The sequence below is a fragment of the Mandrillus leucophaeus genome, unplaced genomic scaffold, assembly GCF_000951045.1.
Source record: "Mandrillus leucophaeus isolate KB7577 unplaced genomic scaffold, Mleu.le_1.0 Scaffold4, whole genome shotgun sequence".
NCBI lineage: Eukaryota > Metazoa > Chordata > Mammalia > Primates > Cercopithecidae > Mandrillus > Mandrillus leucophaeus.
In genome coordinates this window covers 10,232,210-10,258,298 of record NW_012104253.1, presented here as the reverse complement: position 1 = coordinate 10,258,298, position 26,089 = coordinate 10,232,210, and the positions used below count along the sequence as shown (strand labels likewise).

At 47.5% G+C, this 26,089-nt stretch overlaps 2 protein-coding genes across 5 annotated transcripts in view; both read right to left on the bottom strand.

The window, feature by feature from the left end:
* Window positions 1–293: 293 nt before the first annotated feature.
* Window positions 294–17,346, bottom strand: SERPINA9 (serpin peptidase inhibitor, clade A (alpha-1 antiproteinase, antitrypsin), member 9). 4 transcript variants are annotated; one of them, XM_011991697.1, is made up of 6 exons: window positions 13,701–13,898; window positions 7,693–7,784; window positions 6,816–7,069; window positions 4,845–5,118; window positions 2,464–2,611; window positions 294–868 (listed from the first exon to the last, which is right to left on the bottom strand). In XM_011991697.1, the coding sequence occupies exons 3-6, from the start codon at window positions 7,048–7,050 to the stop codon at window positions 665–667; spliced, it is 861 nt and encodes a 286-aa protein (XP_011847087.1). In that variant the 5' UTR covers window positions 7,051–7,069; window positions 7,693–7,784; window positions 13,701–13,898; the 3' UTR covers window positions 294–664. The 4 variants fall into 4 exon arrangements, with proteins under 4 accessions (XP_011847087.1, XP_011847084.1, XP_011847085.1 ...); XM_011991694.1 differs by lacking the exons at window positions 7,693–7,784; window positions 13,701–13,898 and adding an exon at window positions 16,872–17,346 and having other exon boundaries at window positions 6,816–7,460; XM_011991695.1 differs by lacking the exon at window positions 7,693–7,784 and having other exon boundaries at window positions 6,816–7,460.
* A 7,368-nt stretch (window positions 17,347–24,714) lies between these two features.
* Window positions 24,715–26,089, bottom strand: part of SERPINA12 (serpin peptidase inhibitor, clade A (alpha-1 antiproteinase, antitrypsin), member 12) — a 10,594-nt gene continuing 9,219 nt past the window's right edge. The window contains exon 4 of the mRNA XM_011991693.1: window positions 24,715–24,935. Coding sequence (XP_011847083.1) covers window positions 24,744–24,935 — 192 coding nt within the window. The 3' untranslated portion in view covers window positions 24,715–24,743. The remainder of the gene's footprint in view (window positions 24,936–26,089) is intronic.

Sequence of the window (26,089 nt, the reverse complement as noted above, 5' to 3'; positions counted from 1 at the left end):
TGTCCTCCCCTCACTCTCAGTCATCCTAATTCAATGCCTTCATGGCACTTATAAGCAGTTATGACCATGTTTATAGGTTTGGTTTCGTTGTTGCTGTAGGGGGTCTGTCTCCCCCATTTAGGCCTAACATGCCAGGAATCTTCTCTGATTTACTCCTAGCGTATATTAAGTGTGCAGTAAGTTTTTGCTGAATAAATGAAGGAAAAAAAAAACATACAGCCTCTGAGATGTCATGGGACGGCAGCCCAGCCACTGCGAGTTCGCCAGTAAATCATTTTCAGATTAGGACCCGGTTGACAGCTGAATTCGTATTTTAGTTTTATTGAATGTGTTATTGTAATTCGCAATAAAGGTGCCTGACCTGCGTTGGCATATTTCCATTCCCAGGAGCCCCAAGGAATGGAAATATGGTAACCCAGCAACATCCCATGAAGCTAGTTACCTGGGAGACTTTGTGGAAAAGGGCACTGACTGGGGTTAACGGGCATTGGCTTGTGACTGGGGTCTCTGTTGATGGTTTGGTGATTGAGCCTTGGAAGTGGCATCCCTGCCAGTGAATGCAGCTCCACTGGGGTCAAGTGCATCCTCAGAACAGAAAGAGGGATGTGGTTTGTTATTTCTTGTGCATTAGCAAAGTGCCATCAGTCAACAGGCCATTTCCCACCTAGGATTTAGCGGGATTTTCCACTTTCCCTAGAAAGAGAATACTGTCTGTGGCTTTATTTGTAATCATTATCAAGAAGGTCCTATTGAAGGAGACAGTGAAGTAAGAGGGACCATCCTTCGATCGGACTATGAACTTGGTGGTAGTAGCTGCTGCGGCCTCAGTGCCCTCTTCACTGACATCCAGCACAGCCTTGTGGGTTGCCTGCCAAGGGAAAAACAAACATCAGTGGCCCCAGTAGAGACACTTTTAGTTAACTGAGTAAACTAAACTGAGTGTTTTGCCCTGGAATGGTGATGTCTACCTTGAAAGGATTCAAGGTTCAAATGCCTGGCATTGGGTTTGCTCAGTACATTGCAGTGGGTGTTGACTATGGTCCATTGGTCCTTACACCGGGAGTGAGATGGTTACAAACACAGAGCAGGAAGATAGGAGTGAATCTCAGTTCTGCCACTTATGGTTGCAAAACTATTTAGATGCCACGTGCTTCAGTTTCCCGATCTATAAAAGGTAATAATAATTGCATGTGTGCCGTAAGGTTATTGTGTAAATTAAGGGAGATCATACAAAGCAAATGCTTGTGGACTTGCCAGCAGTGGTGATTGCTGCAGTTCTCGCGTGGCAGACATGGGTTTGATATGACTACGGTTAGATCCCTTCTTTGTCTTCTAGGGAAGACATTCTTCACCTGGAGCTCCTGGATTTCTAAGCTTCAGGGAGACTTGAGCTCCTGTGACTACAGGCATTGTTTTTCATAGGCTCACAGATGCATTTTCCTCGAGAAAAGGTCCATTATGCTCATCATATTCCAGTGGGGCCTCTCAGCATTTTCTGTAGACCAGTGACAAAGGTCCCCTTCAGTGGCCCCAGGATCACTTCTGACTATTATAAGCCATTATCAAAATAAAATTTTAGGTCAGGGATCAGTAACCCATATGTGTGCAGGGGTTAGGTAGGTAACCCCAATTAACTGAGGGAGACTTCTTGTAAGAGCATGGGGTGCCCACATTTCCTGGAGGGTCCTGTCTGACTAAAAGGGTCACTTACAACTCAACTCCAGTGATGGCTGCCATGTGGACACATAGACTCACTGTTGCCATGTGGGAATTAGGGTCAGTGATTTGTTTCAAGAGGATCAGAAATCTAGACTTTTAGATCCAATACACTACATTTTAAAACTCCTCTCTCTCTCTCTGTCTCTCTCTCTCTGTCTCTGTCTCTCTCTCTCTCCTTTCTCTCTCTGTCTCTCTCTCTCTTCTGTCTCTCTCTCTCTTCTGTCTCTCTCTCTCTCTCTGTCTCTCTCTCTCCCCCCCTCTCTCTGTCTCTCTCTGTCTCCTCTCTCTCTCCGTCTCTGTCTCTGTCTCTCTCTCTCTGCCTGTCTCTCTCTCTCTGTCTTTCTCTCTCTCTCTCTCCTTACACACTGAAGGCCACACAACACACCTGCAGGGTGTAAATGGCCTATGGGCAGCCATATTGTGATGCCTGTGTGAGGGCCTAAACTCCAGGGAGGAAGAAGGTGAGGTCAGATCCCAGGGGAGCACCTGCTCGCCTGCAGCAGGCATAGGGGAGCAGCTGCCTGCTGAGGACGCCTTCGGAACGTTTGAGTGAAGAGGGATAACACATGCTGTGTGCCGGAGGGATGGTGGCCATAGGTCCCAAGATTCGGTTCTTCTGGCCTCAGAAGAACCTCATTTCACCTTTCAGGCCTCTGTTTCCTTATCAATGACATAAGAGCACTTGATTAATTCTGCAGGTGCTTCCTGCTTGGACTTTTTTGCAAATATTCTCATTCAACTCACTTTAGAAAGCTGCAGGGAGTCTCTCTTTGTAATTCCAGAAAAATCAGCGTTTTCGTCAAAGACATTTTGGATGCCCATCTTTGGGAGGATGGTTTCCAGATTGTAGGAGGCAGAAATGGAAAATTTGGGGATGAACACCTCTATCCACCTGTGCAGTAGGGAAAAGGAAACAATGAGGTAACAAGCCCATGATGTCTGCATCTCTGCTCCTAGATGCCATTTTGGGAGACTCCATTCTTCCTCCAGCCATTGCTACTTGCTGCTAAAAATGTCAACACATCCTAGCCAAGAACCCCAGGTTGCTCTTGAAGTAAGTCTCCCAACTGAGCAGGTCCAGCACTAAAAACATGCAAGGAGACAGACGGGCCCCCAGTGAAGTGGGTGCAGAGGTGAGAAGGTGGTTGGCAAGGGAGTCTATGGCAGAAACCAACATGAGACGTCAAGTAGCAATGGAAGCTCATCAACCACTCACTCACTGTCCAGAGTACCTCCTCACCAACACTTCCTGATGCAGGCCCTGCTAATGCCCTAGAGCAGCAAAGTCCAGCAGAACTGCCTGTGATACTGGGAAGATCCTCGACCTGTGCTCTCCAGTATGGTAGCCACTAGCCATATGTGGCTATTGAGCAACTTGAACAGTGGCTTGTGCAAATGAGAAACTAAAATTTTAATTTTACTGAATTTCAGATAATTTAAGTGTAAATAACTGCAGGTGGCTTAGTGGCTACTATATTGAACAGCACCACCTGATAATTTAGCACAATATTTTTTTCCCTCTGAACCAAGAGAAAACAGCCTGCATGTACTGAACTTTTTTTTTTTAGATGGAGTCTCACTCTGTCGCTCAGGCTGGAGTGCAATGGCATGGTCTTGGTTCACTACAACCTCCACCTCCCGGGTTCAAGCTTTTCTCCTGCCTCAGCCTCCCAAATAGCTGGGATTACAAGTACACATGGCCACGTCTGGCTAATTTTTTTGTATTTTAGTTGAGACAGGGTTTCACCGTGTTGCCCAGGCTGGTCTTGAACTCCTGAGCTCAGGCAATTCACCTGCCTCAGACTCCCAAAGTGCTAGGATTATGGCGTGAGTCCAGCCTGAACGTTTATTATATGCCAGACATTGTCCCAGGCACATTCAACAACACTGTCCCCATTTTAAAGATGGTAAAGCTTAGTTTTAGTGCTTTGCCCAAGGTTATGTACTTAATGACTCGCAGCAAGGAAAGCACAAAAATATTGGGTGGACACATTTCAGTCCTCATCTGACAGGTGTCTTGTGACCCCTCATGCCAGGGACACCTCTCTCTTCCCTGCCACTATCCCCTTTCCCTGTTTTCTCTGTGCTCCATCTGCTGCTCTGTGCTGCATGCCTGCCTCCCTGAGCTTCTGTGCCACCTCCTCATCTTATCCCCAGTCCCAGATGCAGCCTGAGAAGAGAAGAAGTCGCTGACACACCCTGCAGCATCTCTTCATCCTTGACTTTGAGTTCTTGCCAGTGCGTCGTCTACCAAAGCTGGCCTTCCCAAGCCTCTGTGTGCTCGTATGCTACCCGTATGTGCAGCTAAACCCCACCGCCTCCTTGAAGCTGTCCCTCAGTCCCAGCTGAAAGTGACCTCTCTCTGCTCAGAAGCTCCTCAGCACCTTTCCTGCCCTCCTCTGGGGCATTGCCCAATCTCTTTCTTGAATTCCAGTTACACTGCAGCCTTCCTTCTCTCTTCCCAGACTATGAGCACCAGGGAATGCTGCTGAAATTATTCTACGATGCCAACCATATATTGCTAAGAGACAGAACATAAAACTTTGACATTCCTTTTTTATCTCATGATTAATCTTTTTAATATTCTCCATATTTTTATACTCACCATAATAATTATAGGACTAATAATAACATTATTAGCTAACATTTACTGAACACTTACTATCTTCTAGGAATTCTCCTAAGCACTTTGTAAATAGTAGGTTACTTTATCTTTTCGCCAACCTTTGGATTTGGTAATATTGTTATCCTCTTTCTTATATGTGATCACCAATGCTTTTGTTTGCTTGCTTTTATGGGATCGTTCCATGGATTTCAATATCAGATTGGCTTCTAGAGCCAACTCTGCTAGCATGTAACAGCTACATGACCTTGGACAATTCACTTACCACCTTGGAGCCTCCATTTCCTCATCTGTGAAATGAGTGGTATTAAGACTCCTCATCAGGTGATAGTGAACTTCAAGTGTGAACATGTATAGACAGCCCCAGGCTCTCTGTCCTGCATACAGTTGGTGCTCGTTGTTCAGAAGTGATTATCCAACAGCTGTTAGCACAATCTCTCCCCCATCTTTGAATGTGTGCGTCCCCTGCCTCAGGGCCCAGGAGATTGACACAGATACCCACCTTTTCTGGAGTGAGTGGCTCCACTTTCTCAGTGTTCTGGCTGACAAGGCCTGTTCCAGTTGCCTCATCTTGCCCTTGCTAGGGAGGACAAAGAAGGCCACGGCATCTCCCTTGTAGTCCATCTGGAGCACAAAGCAGTTCAGCTCTGTATCCATCCCAAAAGCAAACTGCTCCTTCTGGTGCATCATGGGGACACGCACAGTGACCTGCTTGCTCACCAGAAATGGGAAGTTCTTTCTTGTATATGCGGGGTAAAAGGGCTTGTCCCACTTGGCTAGCACAAAGAGAGAAATGAGGTCTTTATGTCAAAGTGCAATTAGTGAGGCAAAGACAGCAAAATGAAATAGGGAATTACTGCTAATGGGTATGAGGTTTCTTTCTGAGGTGACAAAAAAATGCTCTGGAATTACACAGCGGAGTAGTTGCCCAAACTTGTGAATATACTGAAAATCAATAAAATGGTGAATTGTATTTCAATTAAAAATAGAATTAAGTTAAATAGAACAACATAAAGTGAAGGTAACTTAGTAAGGGCTCAAAGCATACCAGTTTTCTTTCCTTCTCTTTCCTCTTTGCAGGATGGATGGATAAATGGGTGGATAGCTTGGCAGATGAAGGGTGGATGGATAGATGAATAGCTAATGGATAGATGGTTGGATGGCTGGGTGGATAGATGGATGAATGGATGGATGGATGAACTGATGCATGGATAGATAGATGAACAGATTAACGGATGGGTGGTTGGCTAGCTAGATGGCTAGCTAGGTGGATGAATGGATGCATGGATGGATAAATGGATGGATGGATGAACTGATGGATGGATAAATGGGCGGATAGTTTGCTGGATGGGTAGATGGAGGGTGGAGGGATGAACAGGTTAATGGATACATGTTTGGCTGTCTGGGTGGATAGATGGATGCATGCATGGATTCATGGATGAATGACATATGGATAAATGGGTGGATAGTTTGGTGAATGGGTGGATATAGGGTGGGTAGATAGATGGATAGATTAATGGACAGGTGGTTGGCTAGCTAGGTGGATGGATGGATGAACTGATGGATGGACAAGTGGATGGATAGCTTTGTGAATGGGTAGATGGATAGATGAGTACGTTAATGGATAGATGTCTGGCTGGTTGGCTAGGTGCATGCCTGGATGGATGGACAGATAAACCAGTCCATGGATAAATGAGTGAACAGGTGGATGAAGGGAGGGAGGAAGGAAGGGGAGGAGAGGGACGGAGGAAGGGAGGGATGATATGGTGACATCCTTGAGAACTCTGCCTGGAGATGCCAGGCACTTCTATCTCAAGTACAACCCTATAAAGTTGGCTTTATCATCAAACTATCCAGTCAGCACAGAGACTGGCACAAGTCAGGCACTCAACACATGGTAAATCTTTTAGAGATACATGCTGAGGATCATAGAGCAAGTATGGGGCAGAGGTGAAATTCAAATCCAAGTTGTTTGATTTAAAAGCTGATGTGCATTCCCTACAACACAGTGAAAACTGTAAATCTCTAACATATATATATATATATAAAATATGATATGCAGTTATATATGAAGGAAACTTCATATATATATATGAGATATGAATGACAGTCACATCAACTTGTCTACATTTCTACACCTATGAAAGTGTTCACACTCTTGGATTTGCTTCTTAAACTGGGTTGTCAGAGAGTTCCATGTTCCTTCTTTAAAACTTTCAAGGGGCAGTAAACACACTTCGAGACACTTTATCTCTCTACCCAAAGAGAACTAAATGAGTCCCCCACTGTAACTGATAAACATGAGCTATCCCAGGTCCTGCAATCAGCTAACTGCAAAGCTAATTAGAGCTCAGGCCCTCCCATTTCTCCACCCTGCAGTCTAGGTTTTGTCTGCCTTGTGTATTTCACTAAGCAAAAATCATCAGCATCATCATAAAATAAATAAATAAAAATCAACTTCTCAAATCCTTACCTTTAAAGAAAATGTGATTCACCAGCACCATGGCTGTCAGAAGGTCAAGGTCTTGGATTATGTCTACAACCTTCCCTTGGGTCTTCTTTTTCACGTGGCAGTTGATCTTCGCCTGGGCAATGGAGGGGTTGGAGAAATCTGTAGAAAAGACTTCTGCTTCATACAGCCTCTTGACATTGCCCAAGAAATTTTCCTGCAGCTGCAGCTCCTTCTTGACGAAGAGGGCACTTCCCATCTTCAAGGCCAGGTCTTTGCTTGGAACAGTCAGTGAATGAACCAAGTGCTGGAAGCCCCGGTGGATGGCAGACTCTGGTGTGTGTGTGAGGTTGAAGCCCAGGCCCTCGAGAATCTGGGTCTTGGTGACTGAGTGGGCCCCAAGGGAGAGCATGGCCAGGGAAGTGGAGACACTCATGGGGGAGAAGAAGACGTTCTGACTTGGGGTCTCCAAAACCAGCCTGCGGTAGAGGCGGAAGGCAAAGTCGGTGTTGAGGGAATACACCAGTGAGGCAGGGGTGCTCTTTGTGGAGGATGGGTGGGGGTATCCGCTGGGGGCATTGACCGGGGACACACAGTAGATTGGAGCACAGAGGCCAACAGTAAAGAGTACTCCATAAAGGGAAGATGCCATTTTGGAACCAAATACGTCTGCAAGAGAAGTAAGAACCATTGAGGGGGTAAACTGAGGGTCCAGGCCCTGAATCAGAGACACTTCAACACCCCACGCCATCAGCAGCAGAATGAAGACAAATAGGCCGGCTAGCTGAGCTCTCTCACGTTATCTCCTTTGAGCCTCGCAATAGTCCCATGATGTAGGTATTATCGTTACTGTTTTACTTGCAAATGAGTAAACAGGCCACAGAGAGTCTGCGTAACTTACCCCAAACCACACGGTTGACTTGTCTGTGTTCTGTGTGGGCTTCAAAGTCAGGTCCCAAATTCCAAATCCCATGCTTTTTTCTGCTTCATGGACTTATGTTTTAAGAATTGAGAGTGTGAGACCAGATTGCAAAGTCCCCCTCTTAGCAGCCAGCCAGAAGTGGTTTCTCACCCTTTGGAGGTCCCTCCACACATTCTTTATCCATTTTATGTAGATCTGATTATTTTCTCACCCTGGCTGCCTGTTCCCAGAAACCAACATTTACTAATGTGTTCATATCTCTCAAAAAGTGGAAACCTGGAGCAAAAGGCTGTCCTTTTTGCTGTGGTCCTCCAGGTGCCCTGAGCACTGGCGGTCAGTTGCTGATGAGCTGCAGCTCCAGCCACATCTGTCTGCTTCCCCTTCAAGCCTCAGCTGACAAGACTTTGGCACCAAGGAGACTTCAGACTAAATGACCTGAGAGCAATTTCAAACCCCAACAGGGCTGGGCTTGCATCCAACCCTGACATTCATGGTGGACAAGTAACCCCTCTGGTTCTGTTTCGCCTTTGTAAAACAGAGACAGTTACCTTACAGAGCTGTTCAGAGGACTGGGTGTGATAAGGCACATACATTGTGCAGCACAGGACCCAGCACATGGTGAGTGCTGGGTACATTACTTTTCCTGTTGTTTTGTTGAAGTCAGAGAGCATTTGATTTGGGCAACTCTATGAAGTAATGTTCGCAGGTCTCCGCAGCCCTGCCGACAGCACCCTCACCTGTTCAGTTTCATCAGAAAGATCTCATTCACTTTAACACACCTTTACAGAGGAGCTCCAACCCTGTGGGTTGACCCTGAGATACAACAGTAAATGGTCATTTTAGAGAAGGAAGGTGTATGATGAATCCAGCGCAAGACTAGGTGGGGTTTGTGCTCAGCCAGAGGGGAAAGCAAAGCAGGTGTGTGCTCCAATAGGTCACATCTGTCTGAAGCCTTTTCTCTCCTCACCAATTGTACAATTTCTCCTCCATGACCTGGATGTCCTTCCCCCCATCAGCCTTTTCACAAGCACAGTGCCTTCATAACCCCTCTTGCCCTTCATCAAACTTTGTTCTTTAGTCATTTATACTACGGTGTGAATGGCTGCCACCCACTCTTCTCCTAGGAGCACCGGCATGAAGTGTTACTCCCGATTGTGAAGGAAAGACTTTACCCACTGGAGCAAGAATTCAGTCAACAAGTGAACAATTATTTTGCCAGAAATGGAGAAGGAAAAGACAAGAGAACCTTTGCTGAAAGTGACAAAAAGACTGCCACACACAGTCACTTGTCTATGTCAGACCAAGCATAACGTGACAGCCACATTCCCAACAATTTCTCTGTGGAAATGAAATACGTAAATGAATCACATTTCATTATACCAGATATAATTTAACTTAGATGGAACTTTATAAAGAACCCTTTTACTGAATGAGTAATTCTTTTGCAAAACTGTTCATTTCTCTCCATTTCCACTTATGTGATTGGACGATTTCTCTTTTGTAGTTTTGTGTTTGCCTGTTTGACTAAGGTGGAGTTTTCTTTCTAAGTTATGCTCACATCCATCCATCCACCTACTGGACTCTTTGCCAACATGTTCTGAACTGACCTCCGGAGCTGCCCCTACCCTGAGTGCCCCATCTCTCCCTTTCTCCGAGAAGGCCATTTTACCCATGCTGTCATCTTCCAAGTCAGGAGACTGATGGTCACTCTGCCCTCTTCGGCCACCCTTCTTCCCCACACTGTTCTTCCTCCCCAAGACATTGCAAGCCCCAGCTTCTCTCCATCTCTTTGCTCTTCCCTTGGTCCTAACCCGCCTTATCTCCTCCCTCTGTACAATCCTGAAGGCTTCTGGACTCATCTCCCTCCTCTGGTCATGTTTCCTCAAAACGGTTTTCTTAAGAAACTTCACCAATCTGACTCTGCACAGAGACGATCTGCTGGGAGATGGAAGTGTTGAGGCTACAATCGGGGACAGATAGCCAGGGTCCTGGCTCTTAAAGGGCTCGCTGGGAACCCTGTGACACATGGCGTTAAGAGTTCACTGCTTCGCCTCTCTTCGGCCCCACTGCCAGCCAGTGTATTTATCTGCAGTCTCTGTAGTCAACACCAATAGCAAACAGCCCAGGGTCCACCTCCCTCCCTCCTCCTCTCACTCACCCAGCCCCTGCTCAGGCACAGCATACTCTCCTACAAATGCCCCTCCTGGACACCACCTTCCTTTGCTCACGGAAAAGCCCTTGTTTCTCACTCTGGAAGACTCTGCTTAGCTATTTCTGGCTTGAGAGGCCCTCTCTGGCCCCCCTTTCCTGTTGTGACTTCATCACTCCCTCCCTTCTCTCTTCTGCCACTTCTGAAATTTACTCGACTTCTATTACCAAGTGGATTACCACTGACCACACTCATGCCTTTAGATAATCTCTAGGATCTTTGAATATGTAATTCATGCATTTGGTCCACTGGGTTGAACATGTACACTTATTATGCAGGTGCTGTAGCAAGTGTTGGGGCTACAATGAGGGACAGAGAGACAGGCCCTGGTCCTTAAGGAGCCCACTGGGAAGACGGGCAATCAGCAAACACCACTAGGCACAAGAAGTGTGTGTGGGATGAGTAAGTACAGGCATTGGGCGCACCTATTCCATAATGAGAAAGGCTTCCAGAGGAAGTGGCAGCTGATGGAGACTTGAAAAATGTTAGCAAGGTAAAGGGGAAAAGCAGAGAAGAGAGAGATTCAGGCTAGGAGGACCACCTGTGCAAGGGCCCAGAGGGAACCCAGAGCCAGGCAGCTTTGAGAAACAGAAAAGGTTCTGTGACACAGATCTCAGCACCAGAGAAGCTGGCAGGAAGGGCTGGGGAGTGGGAGAGACGGGCTGCAGAGAGAGGGGGCCCCATGCAGGGATGTGCTTGGTCTGGGCCCTGGAACCCACTGGGGGATGGCTGCAGAGAACCTCAGCAGCAGAGAATTCTCAAGACTATCCTGGCACCTGTCTGTGTTCCTCACTGCTCTACACACCTGCTTCCTGTTCTCCTTCCCGCTTCCCCTGCCAGCACGGAAAAGTGCCCAATGTAAGGGCTCAGTAGACACTTGGTGCACTGCCCTGAGATGGAGAAGCATTTACACCAGCCTCAGAACTGGAGTGGTGGCCGGGCGCGGTGGCTCAGGCCTATAATCCCAGCACTTTCGAGGCGGGCAGATCACCTGAGGTCAGGAGTTCAAGAGCAGCCTGGCCAACATGGCAAAACCCCATCTCTACTAAAAATGCAAAAGTTAGCCAGGCATGGTGGTGGGCACCTGTAGTCTCAGCTACTCAGGAGGCTGAAGCAGGAGAATCATCTGAACCTGGGAGGCGGAGGTTGCAGTGAGTCGAGATCAGGCCACTGTGCAGTCTGGGCAACAAGAGTGAAACTTCGTCTCAAAAAAAAAAAAAAAAAAGACCAGGGTGGTGAAACGAAGGAGGCCTAGAATATGGGACTGAAACCCCAAGTTTCTCGTATTTGATGAGCTCTGTGACAGACTGGGGCTCTTCAGGAAGCCGTGTAAGAGTGTGGCATCTGCAGGCTTCCCTGCGACAAGCTGGGGTCTACTGTGTTTACTTGGGGTCTGCAGGCCCTCTAGCCTCAATGATGAAGTGGCAGCACTTGATCTTGACGGCCACTCAGAAGTCAGAGCCTAAGCAAGATCATAGCTCCCCTCCTAACCTCAGAGCAGTACTTTCTGTTTAGAGAACAGCATTGTCTTTGCATTGCTGCACCTTCTGAATTGCGTCGACCCCTATCTGTAAGGAGGGCAGCTCTGAGGAAGGGCGAGATAACGTCTGCAGAATGCCCAGCGCGGCGTTCAGCCCATGGTGGGCAGGAGACCAAAGCTGCATCTCTTTTGTGGCTCCTATGATTTTATGTTCCTCCCTTGGAACCAGGATGAAGGAATAGGAGTGTCCCTGGCTATTCGTGACCATGGGAAAGAGGACCAGGTTGAAGGAAGAGGACATCCGCCACATGGAGGGGAGGTGCTGCCAGGTGCCAGGATGCCACAAGCACCAGGGGTCTGTGCCCCTTTCTGTGGAGGCTGGGGGTGGGGCAGGTGGCTTTCAGGGGGCCCCCACTGACACTGGGTTGTGCCCCCCAAAGAATTCCCCATCCCCATCAGCAGAGATGGCCTATTAGACATGGCCTCCATGCCTCAAGTCTTGTTTCTTTTGGGCTTGAGTAGGGGAGACCCACTCGAAGTCGGTGAGTTGGCTAGTAAGTGTCCTGACTCATCAATGGTACTGGCCTCCATGTGACTTCAGGTAAGTCTCTGCTTTTCACAAGACTTCAGGAAGAGGTGATCTCAAAAGGTCCCTCCCTCTCTTCTGAGTCTGGGATCTATGTCTGAGGGCCCCCAGGTCATTGCTCTCTTGGGGGAAAACTGTGGCCAAAGCTCATTCAGTCAGCTCTTAAAATCCACCGCACTCCCCACTTTGCTTCTCCCCACTCTGAACTGAACTCCTGTCCTCCTGTGGCCGTCCCTTCTCTCTCCCAACCCTGCCAAGGCCCTTGCCCCTCTTTTGGCTGTGGCCTGGGTTTATGTGAGCATTTGAGCAGTGGACTCTGCTCTTTGGGGTGACAGGGACACTCGCTGTCCCCATGGCTTGCCTCTTCTGGGCCTCTCCCTCCCAGTTACCACAGCCTGCATTCCACCTTCCATTGTCTCTCACCCACTCCCATCTCCAAGCACTCCACCCTGCAGACAGGGTGACCTTTCCAGATGCTGATCTGGTGTATCATTCACCTCACCCTGAATTCCTCAGTGGCTCCCCATTGAGCTCAGGAAAAATGCTCAAGGCCCTGGCATTCAAGAGCCTTATTTATTGGGCCCTGACTTACCACCCCAGCTTCACCTTTGAGGACCCACCTGTTTGTATTCCTCAATTTCTCCCCATCCCTTATCTTCATTTGCCTCTTTATCCAGCTTGGGTGTCAAGGGCTTTATTTTAATCTAATGTGCTTCACCCCTAGGCCTTTGTCTTCATGTCCCAGCCCAGTGACAAGGCTCCATGTGTAGTAGAACCTACCTGTCTGCTCCTTCCCTGCCAAATGCTGCTGGAAGAGAGGTTCTGCAAGGCAGCCTTGTCCACTGCGGGTTCCCAACCACCAACCTTTATCCACCTGGCAACAGGTAACTCATCAGCTCACTCTCCCATTTTCAGGGGAAACCTTCACCTTTTCCATGTCCTTAACCTTTTTATTCCAGGGTGGAGTGGATGCCCACCCTGCTACATATGCATGTGTGCCCACATGTGCACACACACACACACACACACTCAGCAGACAGCCTTGCCTCCTATGTCACATAAAAGAGAGATCCTATGAAAAGGAATTGTCTCAGCTTCCCTCAAAGGGCATCCTCTCTGCCTATCCCTACTTGCCCAGTCACCCCTCTCTCTCCCCTACACTTCCACTCTACCAACAAAGCAGAGGATCTGCCCTCCTTTGATGTCCAGACCCCCTTCCTGGGCCTTGGAAAGTATCTCTTCTCTCCATCTCAGGACCCTTCCACCTCTCTTTTCTGTACTTAAACACTCTGTGTCACCCTGATCCTTACTGTTAGCTTGGAAACTGTTCAAGTCTTGCTTGTTAAGACAAAGAAAGCAACAACAACACAACAACGAAAACACTCCTTTCACCCTCTCACTTGCTTCTAACTGCTGCCCTATTTCCAAGGGAGGCCACTGCTCCTCCCCTTGTGGCCCAAATTTTCAAGAGCTGTGTATTCATGGCCTCTGTGGCCTTACCTCCTACTCACTCACTGGTCCACTCCAGCCTGGCTTCTGTATTCACAAAAATGTGACCCAGATGCTACTGAAAGCCAAATAGCATATCTAGGTTCTCATCTTCCTTGACTTCCCAGCTGCATTTGACACGGAAGACCTTGCTCTGATCCAGTCCTTCCCTCTGGCTCAGTGACAACACATTCCCAATCTCTCTGCACCTCCTCCTTACCCACCTTTGCGGGTTCCTCTTCTCCTGCCCTGTCCTTGCACGGTTGGCGAGCCCTGGCACTCGCTTTCTTGGTTGTAGCTCTCTCCTCACTTTAATCTCTCCTCTCCCTCCAGTTGATCTCATGCCACGACACCCACGACTTCATTACTAAGACATGCAAATGATACATTATCTTTATTCTCCAGCTAGACATGCAAATGATACATTATTTTTATTCTCCAGTTCAGTCCTTTCCTTTGATCTCTATATGTCTAACCGCCTACTTGATATCTCCTCCTGATGTTGCAAATAAACCTTCCATGCAACATGAACCACAATGAACTCAGACTCCTCCCCAAGAACCATCTCCCAGCAACAGCCACAACCGAAACCCCTTTTCAACATTTCTGTCACTGGGTCCACCATTCACCTAGTTAGTTGAACCTCGGAGGCATCCTTGCACTTCCTTCTTGTTCATGTCAATTTATCCCCAGTTTTGTCAACTTTACCTCCTAAATGTTGCACAACTCCATCCACTTTTTTCTGCCTTCACTCTAGCAGGCTATTTGTGCTGTCATTGTGTCTTGCCTGGGTTACCACAAAGCTTCCTAACAGCTCTCTCCGCATACCCTGTCCTGCTCCTCCAATTCACTCTGCACGTGACAGGTAGAATAGTCTTTTAAAACTCAAACCTGACTGTGTCACTTACTATTTAAAATGTCTCAATAGCCTCCCGTTTCCCAAAGTGAACACTGAAGTCTTAACTTGCACAGCCTGGGCTCTGCTGGCCCCTCCAACTTCATCGCAGATCATGAAGCCCCTTGCCCTTGACATCCGTGTCAGCCCATTCTGCCCATTAATTTTTATGCTCACATGTGATATTTCTTGTTTCCTACTTCTGGAATATCCTTCCAACTCTCTTCATCTGACTTTTCCCCTAATTAACTTTTATTCATTATTTAGGCCCTAGTTCATATCATTCCCTCAAGGAAACTCTCTTTGATCACTCAAATACGAAAAATTTCTTCTAGCAACTATTTTTATAGTACCATTAACTTCTCAGTGAAACACTTATCACTGTCATAGTTTCACATTTATTTGTGTGACTGAACAATTCATGAATCAGGGATCTTGTCTACCTTGATTTTGTCTATTTGTATACCCACTCTTTGGCCAATACTCATGGTCTAGTACGTGGTTGTGAAAAGAATAAATGAATTGAAATAAAATGAAATAATCTGTTTACCTCTGAAGAGTAATCCCGACTGGTAATAAGCAAGGGTAATAAGCAAGGTAATAAGCAAGAGTAATCCTGACTGGTAAGACAGCAAACTGAAGACAGGGGAACTCAGGATGATGAAAAGTCCTGTAGCTACTTAAGGTAAAGTTACACAGGTATATATCTAAAGTTTGAGTTGACTTACACTTTTGGCTAAAACAAAGTAACTGATATTGGTTGCAAACAGTTGTAAACAGATAGAAAACTGGACAAAATTTATGACACTGTTGAGATACTCGAAAAATATATAAAACAATTCAGACATTAGAGAACAGGCAGGGGAGGTAAAAAATGAGATAAGCTGTATAATTGTCCCAATTTTCTGCCTAAGAACACTTTCTGGACATGTGGAAGAAAACCCAAAGAGGGCATGGGAGGCTTGCTGAGCTTAGGAGACAGACATTAGAGTTTGAGAAAACTGAGGAAGCTACAATTTGTGCAGTGAAGGACTAGAGGAGAGCTTTAGAAACGTGCACAGGGGTCTCTTTAAGTCCAAAGCTAAGTACTAAGCTCTGCATGCGTAAAGTGAAATTCCACATGGCTGGTCAACATGCACACACACACACACACACACAGACATGCAAACACACACACACACACAGAAGAAAAAATAATAAACCTACTGTGAAGGTATAAACAAAATAATTTCCAGAGTTCACAAAGCATGAGGATATATTAAGGTTATGACCACCCAAAGTGGAGAGACCTGTGCATTCAGTAGAGACCCAGAAGTGTCACATCTTGGCATTAGGGCTAAACTAACTTTGAATTAAAGCTGCGCTAGACCTACCCTAACAAAGCTTAAAAACATGCCTTGACAAGCTCAAGCAGATCTGTAAGTAACTTATTGTCTGTTAAAACAAATTTCAAACACTGTAAAGGAAGACAACAAAATTGTAATGTTATGATGTCCAGCATCCAATCAAAAATTGCTAGACATTCTAGGACTAGGAAAATGTAACCCATGACCAGAAGAAAAATTAAGCAATAGAAACAGGCTCAGACATAATAGAGATTAAGGAATTTGCAGACAAGGACTTTAAAACAGCTACTTAAAATATGCTTAAATAATAAAAATTTTACTGTAATGTGAGAAAAATCAAACTTCTAGAGATGAAAAACTTAATATCTGAAATGAAAAATGCACTGGCTGGGTTTAACAGCAAATTTAGTACTATGGAAGAAAAGATCTGTGATCTTGAAAATATATCAGTAGGAACTATTCAAATTGAAGACAGCAAGCTGGAAAATAATAATAATAATAAAAAACGAGTCCCAGTGACTTGTGGGACAACATCAATGGACTAACATATGTGTAACTGGAGTTCTGGGCAAAAAAAAAGTGAGGGACAGTGGAGAACAGAAAATTTTGAAGAAATAGTGGGCAGAAATATTTGTGATATTTGTGTACTTTATGTGAACTATACCTAAATAAAAATCAAAATACAATAAATTGAAATGAATGCCACCCTGCTGTTTCATCCCCTACTCTCTATGATTACACATATATCTCAGTTGGCTTGAACTACCCATCTCACTCTCTTTGCCTGAAACACTCCTTTCCATCCTGCCAGCTCCAGCTCAAAATCACCCACTGCACAAAGTCTTCTCTAGATGCCACAGAAAGTCTGCCCCTCCCTTTACAAACACCTGGAGCAAACCAGGGCAGTTTACCTTCCTATATGTCAGTCTCCCTGATTAGACAGTCTGGACTTTGTGTGGCATCCTCCAGGGTTGGGACTATGATCGGTAAGTAATACGGAGAGAGGTAGCAGATTACATGGGAAGGAGCAAGTGGGAGGGATGTTGGGAACCCTGAGGGCCAGGCACTATTGGCTCACCCACACCCAGGGACTTTTGTAAAGACTCATAGTTGGTAAAACACAGAGAGGCAACCTGAAGAAGTATGGAACTTACCAAGCTTAATTGGGCTCTCATTAAAATGCAAATTCCCAGGTCCCATGCAGAACTACCTAATCAGATTTTCCAGGGAAAGACGAGAAGACTTGAGAGTGCAGAGGGCTGGATGCTTCCTCTTCCCACCCCTCACTCCACCCTCGGTCCTTGCCCCAGAGAGAAGCTCTTCAGGGTTTCCTCTAGCTCTGAGGTCCTCAGTTTCTGGGGCCTCAGGGCCTCCTTGAAAGTAAAGACCCATTTCTCCCCAAATTCATAAAACCAAGCCTGCTGGAGTAGCAACCAGCCAGGAGTAGATCTCCATGGGTCCATCAAGATGGAACTTTGTCCCAAGTCCATACTCCTTCATGGAGCGTCTCCTGCTATGTCCAGGCCTTTCTGGGATCCTCTTAGGACCCTGGCTACAGGATCTCTTGCCTGCCTCACACATTCTTATGCTTCTGCTCCATTTTTGGTTTGTTGGAGATATTCATACTATTTTAAAAATCTGACTACATCTTTATACTTTTCTATTTCAGTACTTGTTTAAATATTTCACTCAATATTTCTCCTAACAGTGGAGCAGATAGGGTGCCTCAAGGCTACTCTTGGAGTGCCATCTTAGCTAGAGGGTACCCTTTGGATTGTCAAGAAGCCTCCCCAGCTGAGATCCACAGTCCCCACCATGGATCTGTCTCAGGAAGTGCAGGTCCCTGCCACCCTTTCTGCTGCAACTTTGTTCATTTCCTAGCCTGCCCAGTGTGATCCCCTGACTTTTAGGAATCTGAACCAAACTGAGGGTGGAGATGGGGAAGGGAGATAGATCCATATGTGACGTGTATCCTGGATTGGATGCTGGAACAGAAAAAAAAAAAAGTATTCATTTAAAAAGATGATGAAATTCAAATAAATTCTGTAGTTTGGTGAATAGTAAGCTACCAACATTCGTTCCTTAGTTGTGACCGACGTCTCACAGTCATGGAAGATGTTAGCATTAGGTAAAGCTGTCGAAGGTGCGTGGAAACTCAGTGAACTCTCTTCATATCTTTTCTGTGAAGCTAAAATTATTCCAAAATTTAAAAAGAAGAAAGAAAAGCCAATCAGTCAAGGACATAATCAGGAAAACCTTCCAACCTTGGCCAAGGTCTCCAGGGATCAGGGAGATGACTGCTCTGTTCACAAGGTAAGCAATCTCAGGTGGTTTCTGCTCACGATGTGGAATCACTCAGTGGCAAAGTCCTCCCTCTTTCAGTTCTCTTTTGATCATTCTGAGTTCCCCCTGGAGTGAGTCTCGGCTTGATGCCAGCCCATCTTTACCACCATCTTAGACTTGCTGACTTTCCTTTCTAACAAGGGGGAGCAAACCATAGGCTGGGAGCCTATGATCTGTGACAATCTTGGTAGAATTTAATCACCGAATTAGTTTTGTTGTGTGTGGCAAGTTGTGCTAGTTTCTATGTATGACTGCAATATTAATTTTTCTATTTAAACAAACTTTCTTTTCCTAACATGAATTGATTTAAGGATAAGTCTTGAGCAAATAATGTATAAAAGAGAGGGGAATTCCGTCCTAATCATGAACATGGTTTGGGAGTAAATAAAATTTGAGAAACTGAGCACTAATGGAGAGCTGGTTTCCCAACGAGAAAGGTCACCTTGGCTTTGCACCCTTGTGGGAACACCTGAGCACCGACATGCTGACTCAGTGGGGCAGGGAACGTGCTACTGGCTGGTTCTGAAGGGGACACTAGGAAATGGGGAGGAAGCAGGCCATGTGACCTCAGCTCTGCTTGAACAGGGTCCCTGTCCCTCCTGTCGATCCTGGCTTCTCCCTCCCTGGAACACAGCCTGGCACATAGTAGATTCCCAGTAAGTATTTACTGACTAAACAAATGCATGGGAGAATCACTATACATAAGACTTTGGAGCCAGTTCTAGCATTTCCAATATGAACATCAAAGTATTGCCCAAAATAGGCCGGGCGCGGTGGCTCAAGCCTGTAATCCCAGCACTTTGGGAGGCCGAGACGGGCGGATCACGAGGTCAGCAGATCGAGACCATCCTGGCTAACCTGGTGAAACCCCGTCTCTACTAAAAAATACAAAAAACTAGCCGGCAAGGTGGCGGGCGCCTGTAGTCCCAGCTACTCGGGAGGCTGAGGCAGGAGAATGGCGTAAACCCAGGAGGCGGAGCTTGTAGTGAGCTGAGATCCGGCCACTGCACTCCAGCCTGGGTGACAGAGCGAGACTCCGTCTCAAAAAAAAAAAAAAAAAAAAAAAGTATTGCCCAAAATAGACAAGTCTTCTGGGGGCATCCAGGGCAACCTCATCATTGCACGAATGGGCAGTGGAAGCCCAAGAGGAAGAAGGTGTTTGCTCCAGCCACAGTCAGTGTCTGGGAGAAGCAGGGCCAGGAACTAGGACTTCCCATCTGTGATCATCCTTGCCAACACACCAGTCTGTCACTTCTGTCATGCACCCACATGAATGACCTCAGTCCAGGCAGGCAATGCTGCAGGCAGGGTGGGGGAAGACAGCAAACCAGACTCCTGGCACCCAGCCTATGCTGGAAGAGGCAAAAAAGCCCCTGCTCGCAGGCTGCACAGTGGCTTTCTGTGTCGTGTAGCTCAAGCTGGACCACACCAAGGCAGCCTCTCTATCCTGGTCCTCTGACGCTGGGCACCCTCATTCTTGGTCAGGGTGAATCCCTCTTTTATGCATCAAGTCCACCTTTGCTGTAGGGAAAAGAAAGAGAGATCAGACTGTTACTGTGTCTATGTAGAAAGGGAAGACGTAAGAAACTCCATTTTGACCTGTACCCTGAACCATTGCTTTGCCCTGAGACGCAGCTAATCTGTAACTCTGCCCCAACCTTGAGCTCACAAAAACATGTGTTGTATGGAATCAAGGTTTAAGGGATCTAGGGCTGTGCAGGATGTGCCTCGTTAACAAAATGTTTACAGGCAGTATGCTTGGTAAAAGTCATCGCCATTCTCCAGTCTTGATAAACCAGGGGCACAATGCCCTGAGGAAATCTGCAGAGACCTCTGCCCTGGAAAGCCGGGTATTGTCCAAGGTTTCTCCCCATGTGATAGTCTGAAATATGGCCTCGTGGGATGGGAAAGACCTGAGCGTTCCCCAGCCCAACACCCGTGAAGGGTCTGTGCTGAGGAGGATTAGTAAAAGAGGAAAGCCTCTTGCAGTTGAGATAGAGGAAGGCCAGTCTCCTGCCTGCCCCTGGGAACTGAATGTCTCGGTATAAAATCCGTGTACATTTGTTCAACTCTGAGATAGGAGAAAAACTGCTCTGCGGTGGGAGGCGAGACATGGTGGCAGCAATGCTGCTCTGTTAGTCATTACTCCACTGAGATGTTTGGGTGAGAGAAGCATAAATCTGGCCTACGTGCACATCCAGGCAGAGTACCTTCCTTGAACTTATTTGTGACACAGACTCCTTTGTTCACATGTTTTCTTGCTGACCTTCTCCCCACTATCACCCTCCTCTCCCACCACATTCCTCTTGCTGAGATCGTGAAAATGGTAATCAATAAATACTGAGGGAACTCAGAGACCGGTGCCAGTGCAGGTCCTTCGTATACTGAGTGCCAGTCCCCTGGGCCCACTTTTCTTTCTCTATACTTTATCTCTGTGTTTTATTTTTTTTCTCAGTCTCTCGTCCCACCTGATGAGAAAAGCCCACAGGTGTGGAGGGGCTGGTCCCCTTCATTTGCATGGGCATTTCCCAGGCTAAAGGCTCCAGAGGACTGCGCAGCAGAGGTTTTGGAGAGGAGAACCATAAAATCCACTGTCTCAGCCTCCTGGGGAGGCTGGATGTGACCCCTGCCAGGGCCACTGGCACCTCTAGTCACCCTTACCCACTCCACTTAATGTCTTCTCCTCTCCTTTCCTCTCCTCTCCTCTCCTGTCCTCTCCTCTCCTCTCTTTTCCTTTTTAACGGAGTCTTGTTCTGGGGTGCAGTGCTGCCATCTCGGCTCACTACAACCTCAGCCTCCCAAGTTCAAGTGATTCTCCTGCCTCGGCCTCCCAAGTAGCTGGGATTATAGGTGCATGCCACCATGCCTGGCTAATTTTTGTATTTTTAGTAAAGACGGAGTTTCCCCATATTGGCCAGGTTTGTATGTCCTTGTTTCTTGATCACACCTATTGTTAATTGCCTGCCTGTCCCGAGTAACCTGAGACCTCTGCAAGGGCAAGGATCTTTCTATATTTTATTCACAAGCCCCTAAAAGCCCCTCTCTGTCCCCACACAGAGAGGACACTCAGTGAATATTTGTTGAATGGATGGATGGATGAACTGATGGGACAAATAAAAGCCACAAGTGCTTTGTATTTGTATTTGTATTTGCTCCTATCTCTGTGGCTGTCTCGCTGTGGGACCTTGTGCAAGTGATGTGATCTTCCTGAGCCTCAGTTTTCTCATCAGTAAAATGGGACGGTCACACCAACTGGAAGGCTTGTGGGCCAGTGAGATGGAGAAAGCACTCATGTCGTGCCAGGTTTTGATAGGCATCTAGGAAGTGCTGGTTATGTCAAAATCAAAATCCACTCATTCATTCACTCATTTATTCACAAGGTCGGTCGGCCCACAAATACGTGACCTGAGAAGGCTTCTGAGAAGGAGTAGTGGTTGACCTTCCCTGAAAGACTGAGTAACACGCTGGAGGGAAGTGGTGGGAGTGGGAGAGGATGAGGAGCAAGGAGAGCATCCAGGAAAGTTGGAAGATGTAGGGAGATGGCACACGGACCTACAAGAAGGAGCAGGCATGGCCACATCCCAGTCACTGCCAGGCTAAGGCATGTGACTCCCCTCCCAGAGGAGAGGGGAGCTTTGGAGGGGGCTGACTGTGTGTGGACACGGGTGATTGGCAGGGCAGTTTTTCTTTCCAGCAAGTACGTGTTGGGTGTGTGCTCTGTGGCATGTACCGGCCTGGGCATGGGGGATACAAGGACACCTAGTCTGCAGGCAGAGGGACACACAACACATGGACTTGCCTGAGTCTCTCTCAAACTGCACACCTGCTGCAGCCCACCATAGTTCTTCAATTAAAGACCAGCATCCCTCTGTGGCCCACGATTTCTCACCTACCTCTCGGCCCCGCTCCCACCCCTTCTTGCTTACTCATCTCATTTCAGCACCTCACCCATGCCACTCCTGACCTCAGGGCCTTTGCACACGCTGTTCCCGCTGCTTGGTGGGGTCTCCCTGGGCTCCCACCCTCATTTCTTCCTCTTTTTTTATTTTTCAAAATAAAATTTATTTTTACAGTGAATAATACAAATGTGGCTATGAAAGCAGAACATATTTAAAAATATTTAAGGTATGCAACTGTCATTTTAAAAACAGAATTAGTTAAAAGGAAGATGAATAAAGAACTCGAGCTTACGCCTGATTTCTATTGGTTTACTTAGAAATACCAATCAGTATCTAACATATTATTAACTATGCTGGAAAAAACACTTCTATATGCAGTTTTAATTCCTAACTACAGTTTAAAAACAGATGAGTTCCCAGCATTTGGAGCTCTCCCTAAATGTTACATCCCGAGGAAGCCTTTCTTGGGCCACCGGACTGGACGTGACCCTTCTGTGACACGTGACCCCCGGACTGGATGTGATCCTTGGGTGACACGTGACCGTCCGACTGGATGTAATCCTTCTGTGACATCCTTTGCAAGCTCTGCAACATCTCCTTCACTGTGCCCACTGCAGCTCATGACAAATGTGTGTTTATTGTATTCATGATGGCTTCCCTCACTGATTATTAGCCCCAGGAAGGCAGGAACCGGTCTACATATATCAACAATGAGCTCAGAGATTGCAGCCCGGAAGTCATCATTTAATGGAGGATTGACTGCAGCCCATGGGGGCTGGAGGAAACATTCAGACCCACTTGCCATCGTCATGCATGGAGGTGAGGGTTTTGGAAGGCTGCTTGGAAGAGGCTGCTTGGAAGATGTTGGAAAGGTAGAGAAGAGTTCACAAAGAGGTCCTAATGGTCTGGGTATTAAAGGGTGAGTAGGAGTTTGTTAGGCTGGAGGAGGGAATTCCCATTAGAGGAGACGGCGGAAGCAAATGCCTGGGGCAGAGTTTTGGGAAACAGCTGGTCATCGCAGACACTGGAGGGGGGCTGGTGGAGGACCGCAGCAGGGGCTCTCTACTGCAAACCCACGTGCCAGGCACGATGGCCATGCAACCTCATGTGATCCTCAGAGGTAGGTAGGTAGATAGAGGGTATTAGACTCCAGCTTAGCCGCTGAGGTAGATATTATGATCCTCTCTCAATAAATGAAGCAGCTAAGGCTCAGAAAGGTTTAGTGACATGCCCAGGTCACCCGGCCACTCAGTGGCTTGCCTGGCTGTGTCACGTCCCCAGTGTCATATGTTGTGCACCTGACACCGTAGCTGAGGGTTTCTGGGTCTTTCCATACCCACCCTTCAGGCTGGGGCAAGGGAAATTATATCGGCAAAGGGCTCGGCTGAGATTCCCAGCCTTTTCCCCAGGTCTGTGTCCCTGTGCGGGGTCTCAACCTTCTCCCTCACCCCCACCCTCTGGAAAAGGGGCTGCGCACTCTGGGCTCCGGGGCTCAGCCTTCACCACCGTCCACCAGCCCCGGCCCCCCACCAGGCAGCCTTCTCCACCAGCCTCTGGGGACTCCTCCCTTCCTGCCCCAAACCAGAAGATGGGGCGCTTGCTGCATGTGGCTAACCCTGAGGCCACGAGGAAGCCACTTCACTTCTCTGAGCCTCAGTTTCCACGTCTGTCATAGGGACGCCCACTCTGGCTGCTCTGAGAGCACTTGTGACCAGAACACAAAGGACACTTTGAGCTGCAAACTGCTAAACAGGCCCGGGAAATGATAAGTAGTAACAGCCGAGGCTTCTCAGTGCCAAGCCAGCAAGTGTCCTCTCCTCTCCAAACACCGGAAGCCCTGGGAATTCCCTGCAGGAGAAGAAGGAACCAGATGCCTGAAATGAGCTTGACCCAGGCCGGGGACCTGTGCACGGCCCTGCGAGCACCTGGTGCCCTCTAGTGGCCACAGGCGGCCCTGCAGGGCCGCATTTTCTGGAGCCACACACTCTTCAATTGAACTTGCTAACAGGTTTAAACCGCAGGATCTACCTTTGACAACAAGATAAGGAAGGGACAGGGGAGGGAGGGTGCCAGGACGTTCTTTTTGTGCCTGAAATGGATAAAGCTGGCTGCAAATTCTAGCTGCTACTCTAGACTTCGTCCTTTTAATGTTGCCCGAGGGGCTGGACTGGCCCTGTCCCTGTTTCCCCATCCACCTGAATGCTGGCTAAGCCCAGAGCTCCCACGTGGACACACTGGGACAGATAATTGGCCGAGGGCTCACAGAGGCGGGAACAACTTTTTTAAAGCACTGAACTAGCTTCCTCAGAGCCCCAAAGGGAGTGGCAGGACCTTCACTTCAGAAATAAGACAGGCCCAGAGAGGGTCTGTGGCTTTCCCAAAGACACCTCATTCTAGGATTTGAACCCAGTCTCTCCCTCCAGTCTCCAGGTACTTGCGGTGGCCCATACCTTCCCCAAATTATCCACCAATAGCCAGTTAACCTGGGGCAGGACTGTGGGGAGAAACGTTTGTTTATTAAATCACAGAGTCCCTCTGCCTGCTGGAGGGGAGAGGAGAATGCCACCGAGTGGGTGGGGCATCGAATCCCAGCATTTGAATGGGCAGGGAGGGAACGGGGCACAGGACTTTCTAGAACTTGCAATTTTGCTCTTTCGGGCAGTCTAGGAAGATGGTGACGGGGAGGGGCTAAGCTGAACCGTGCCTGTCACTTCCATCTCAGGAAGACGGAACATGTTCAACCCCAAGCCATGTTCGGGGTCTGCGGCAAGCAGGAATTCTCCTTTATTTTCCAATAGGGTTAACAATCTTTCCCAGGAAGAGCACGGAAGGTATTTTCTGGCTGTAAATCAGCAGCAGATAGGGTCTGTCTATCTTGACGACGAGTGGTGTCTCCATGGGCAGAGTCTGTGCTCCGGTGCCAGCGGCCCCCTCCGTACCCCTCTCATCCATCTTCAGCTCAGCCTTGTGCACAGCCTGTGGAAGCCAAGGGCAAAGTCAGGGACTGCCAAGCTGCTCAGCGACCATGGTGGCCGGAGGCCCAGAGAGGATCAGAGAGGGAGACAACTTGGTCCAAGCTGTCCAGCACAGCAGTAACTTGGTTTACTCCAGGGTTTCTGGCTCTGTTGCCATTAATGCTGGAGAATATTCGACAAGCAGATGCCGCGTGAAGGAAAAGATGGTGCAGGGAGAGCATCAGTTCCGGGGGTCGATGTGGGGAGAGATGGAGTGGGATTTGCTTCTCTTTCTCATGGGTTACAGGGAAGCATCAACCACAGCCATGGCAGAAAAGGTCTACTGGGCTGTAGCTGGGTGAAAGTGAGGGGGTGGTATCCCCACCCTGAAGCCTCCAGCACCTCCTTTCATCCACCTGGTGGATGGTTAAGAGGGAGGAAGATTCTGGATTAGCTCTGAGATGACTTGCATCCCAAATCCACTCCAAAGGCATCAACATCTGTAAACAGGTGATCTGTAAAAAGCTGATGGGTATGTGTGAAATCCTTGCACATTTCTTTCTAGTCTGCAAAATTCTCACAATTTCCCTTGCAGAAAACAGGACAGTATCCTGTGTTAGAATCACAGCTATCAGCAAACGTAACTACAGAACGAAACGAGCCATTAAACTCAACAAGACCTTCAGAGCTGGTGTTGAATGTTTGTGGGAAGTCTGTGGCAGGAAAGCTCAAAAGTGAGAAAATTCTAGTAACTGTGTTCCTTATGTCAACGTGAAAAATACAGTGGAATCTGTGCCATCTGATTCAGAGCAGCAGGCTCAGCTTGGCAAGCTGGATCCTTCCCAGACTGGCTTGAACCTCCCACCTCATCTCCATTAAGCACCTAATCCCCACCACCCACTACTCCATGATATCCAAAAACCCCCAGCCTTGGCCACACTGCTGCACCCATTCCCGCACCCATCTCTGCTCGTTGAAATCTTTCCCCTCCTTCAATGCCTTTTTAACCCCAAAGTAGGGTTGCCAGGTGAAATACAGGACATCCAGTGAAATTTGAATTCAAGATAAACAATGAATATATTTTAGTGTAAGTATGTCCCGTGCAATATTCAGAACATACTGGCACTAAAAAAATTATTCATCATTTATCTAAAATTCAATTTTTTTTTTTTTTTT

What these genes read in the sequence shown, in the direction of transcription:
- SERPINA9 (XM_011991694.1), bottom strand. Translation starts at nt 16,917, where the DNA reads ATGGGACCTGGGAATTTGCATTTTAATGAGAGCCCAATTAAGCTTG. An exon ending in GAATCACATTTTCTTTAAAG is followed by an intron (nt 5,119 to 6,815) that starts GTAAGGATTTGA and finishes TCTTTGTGCTAG; the next exon opens with CCAAGTGGGACAAGCCCTTT. An exon ending in AGCCACTCACTCCAGAAAAG is followed by an intron (nt 2,612 to 4,844) that starts GTGGGTATCTGT and finishes CCTACTGCACAG; the next exon opens with GTGGATAGAGGTGTTCATCC.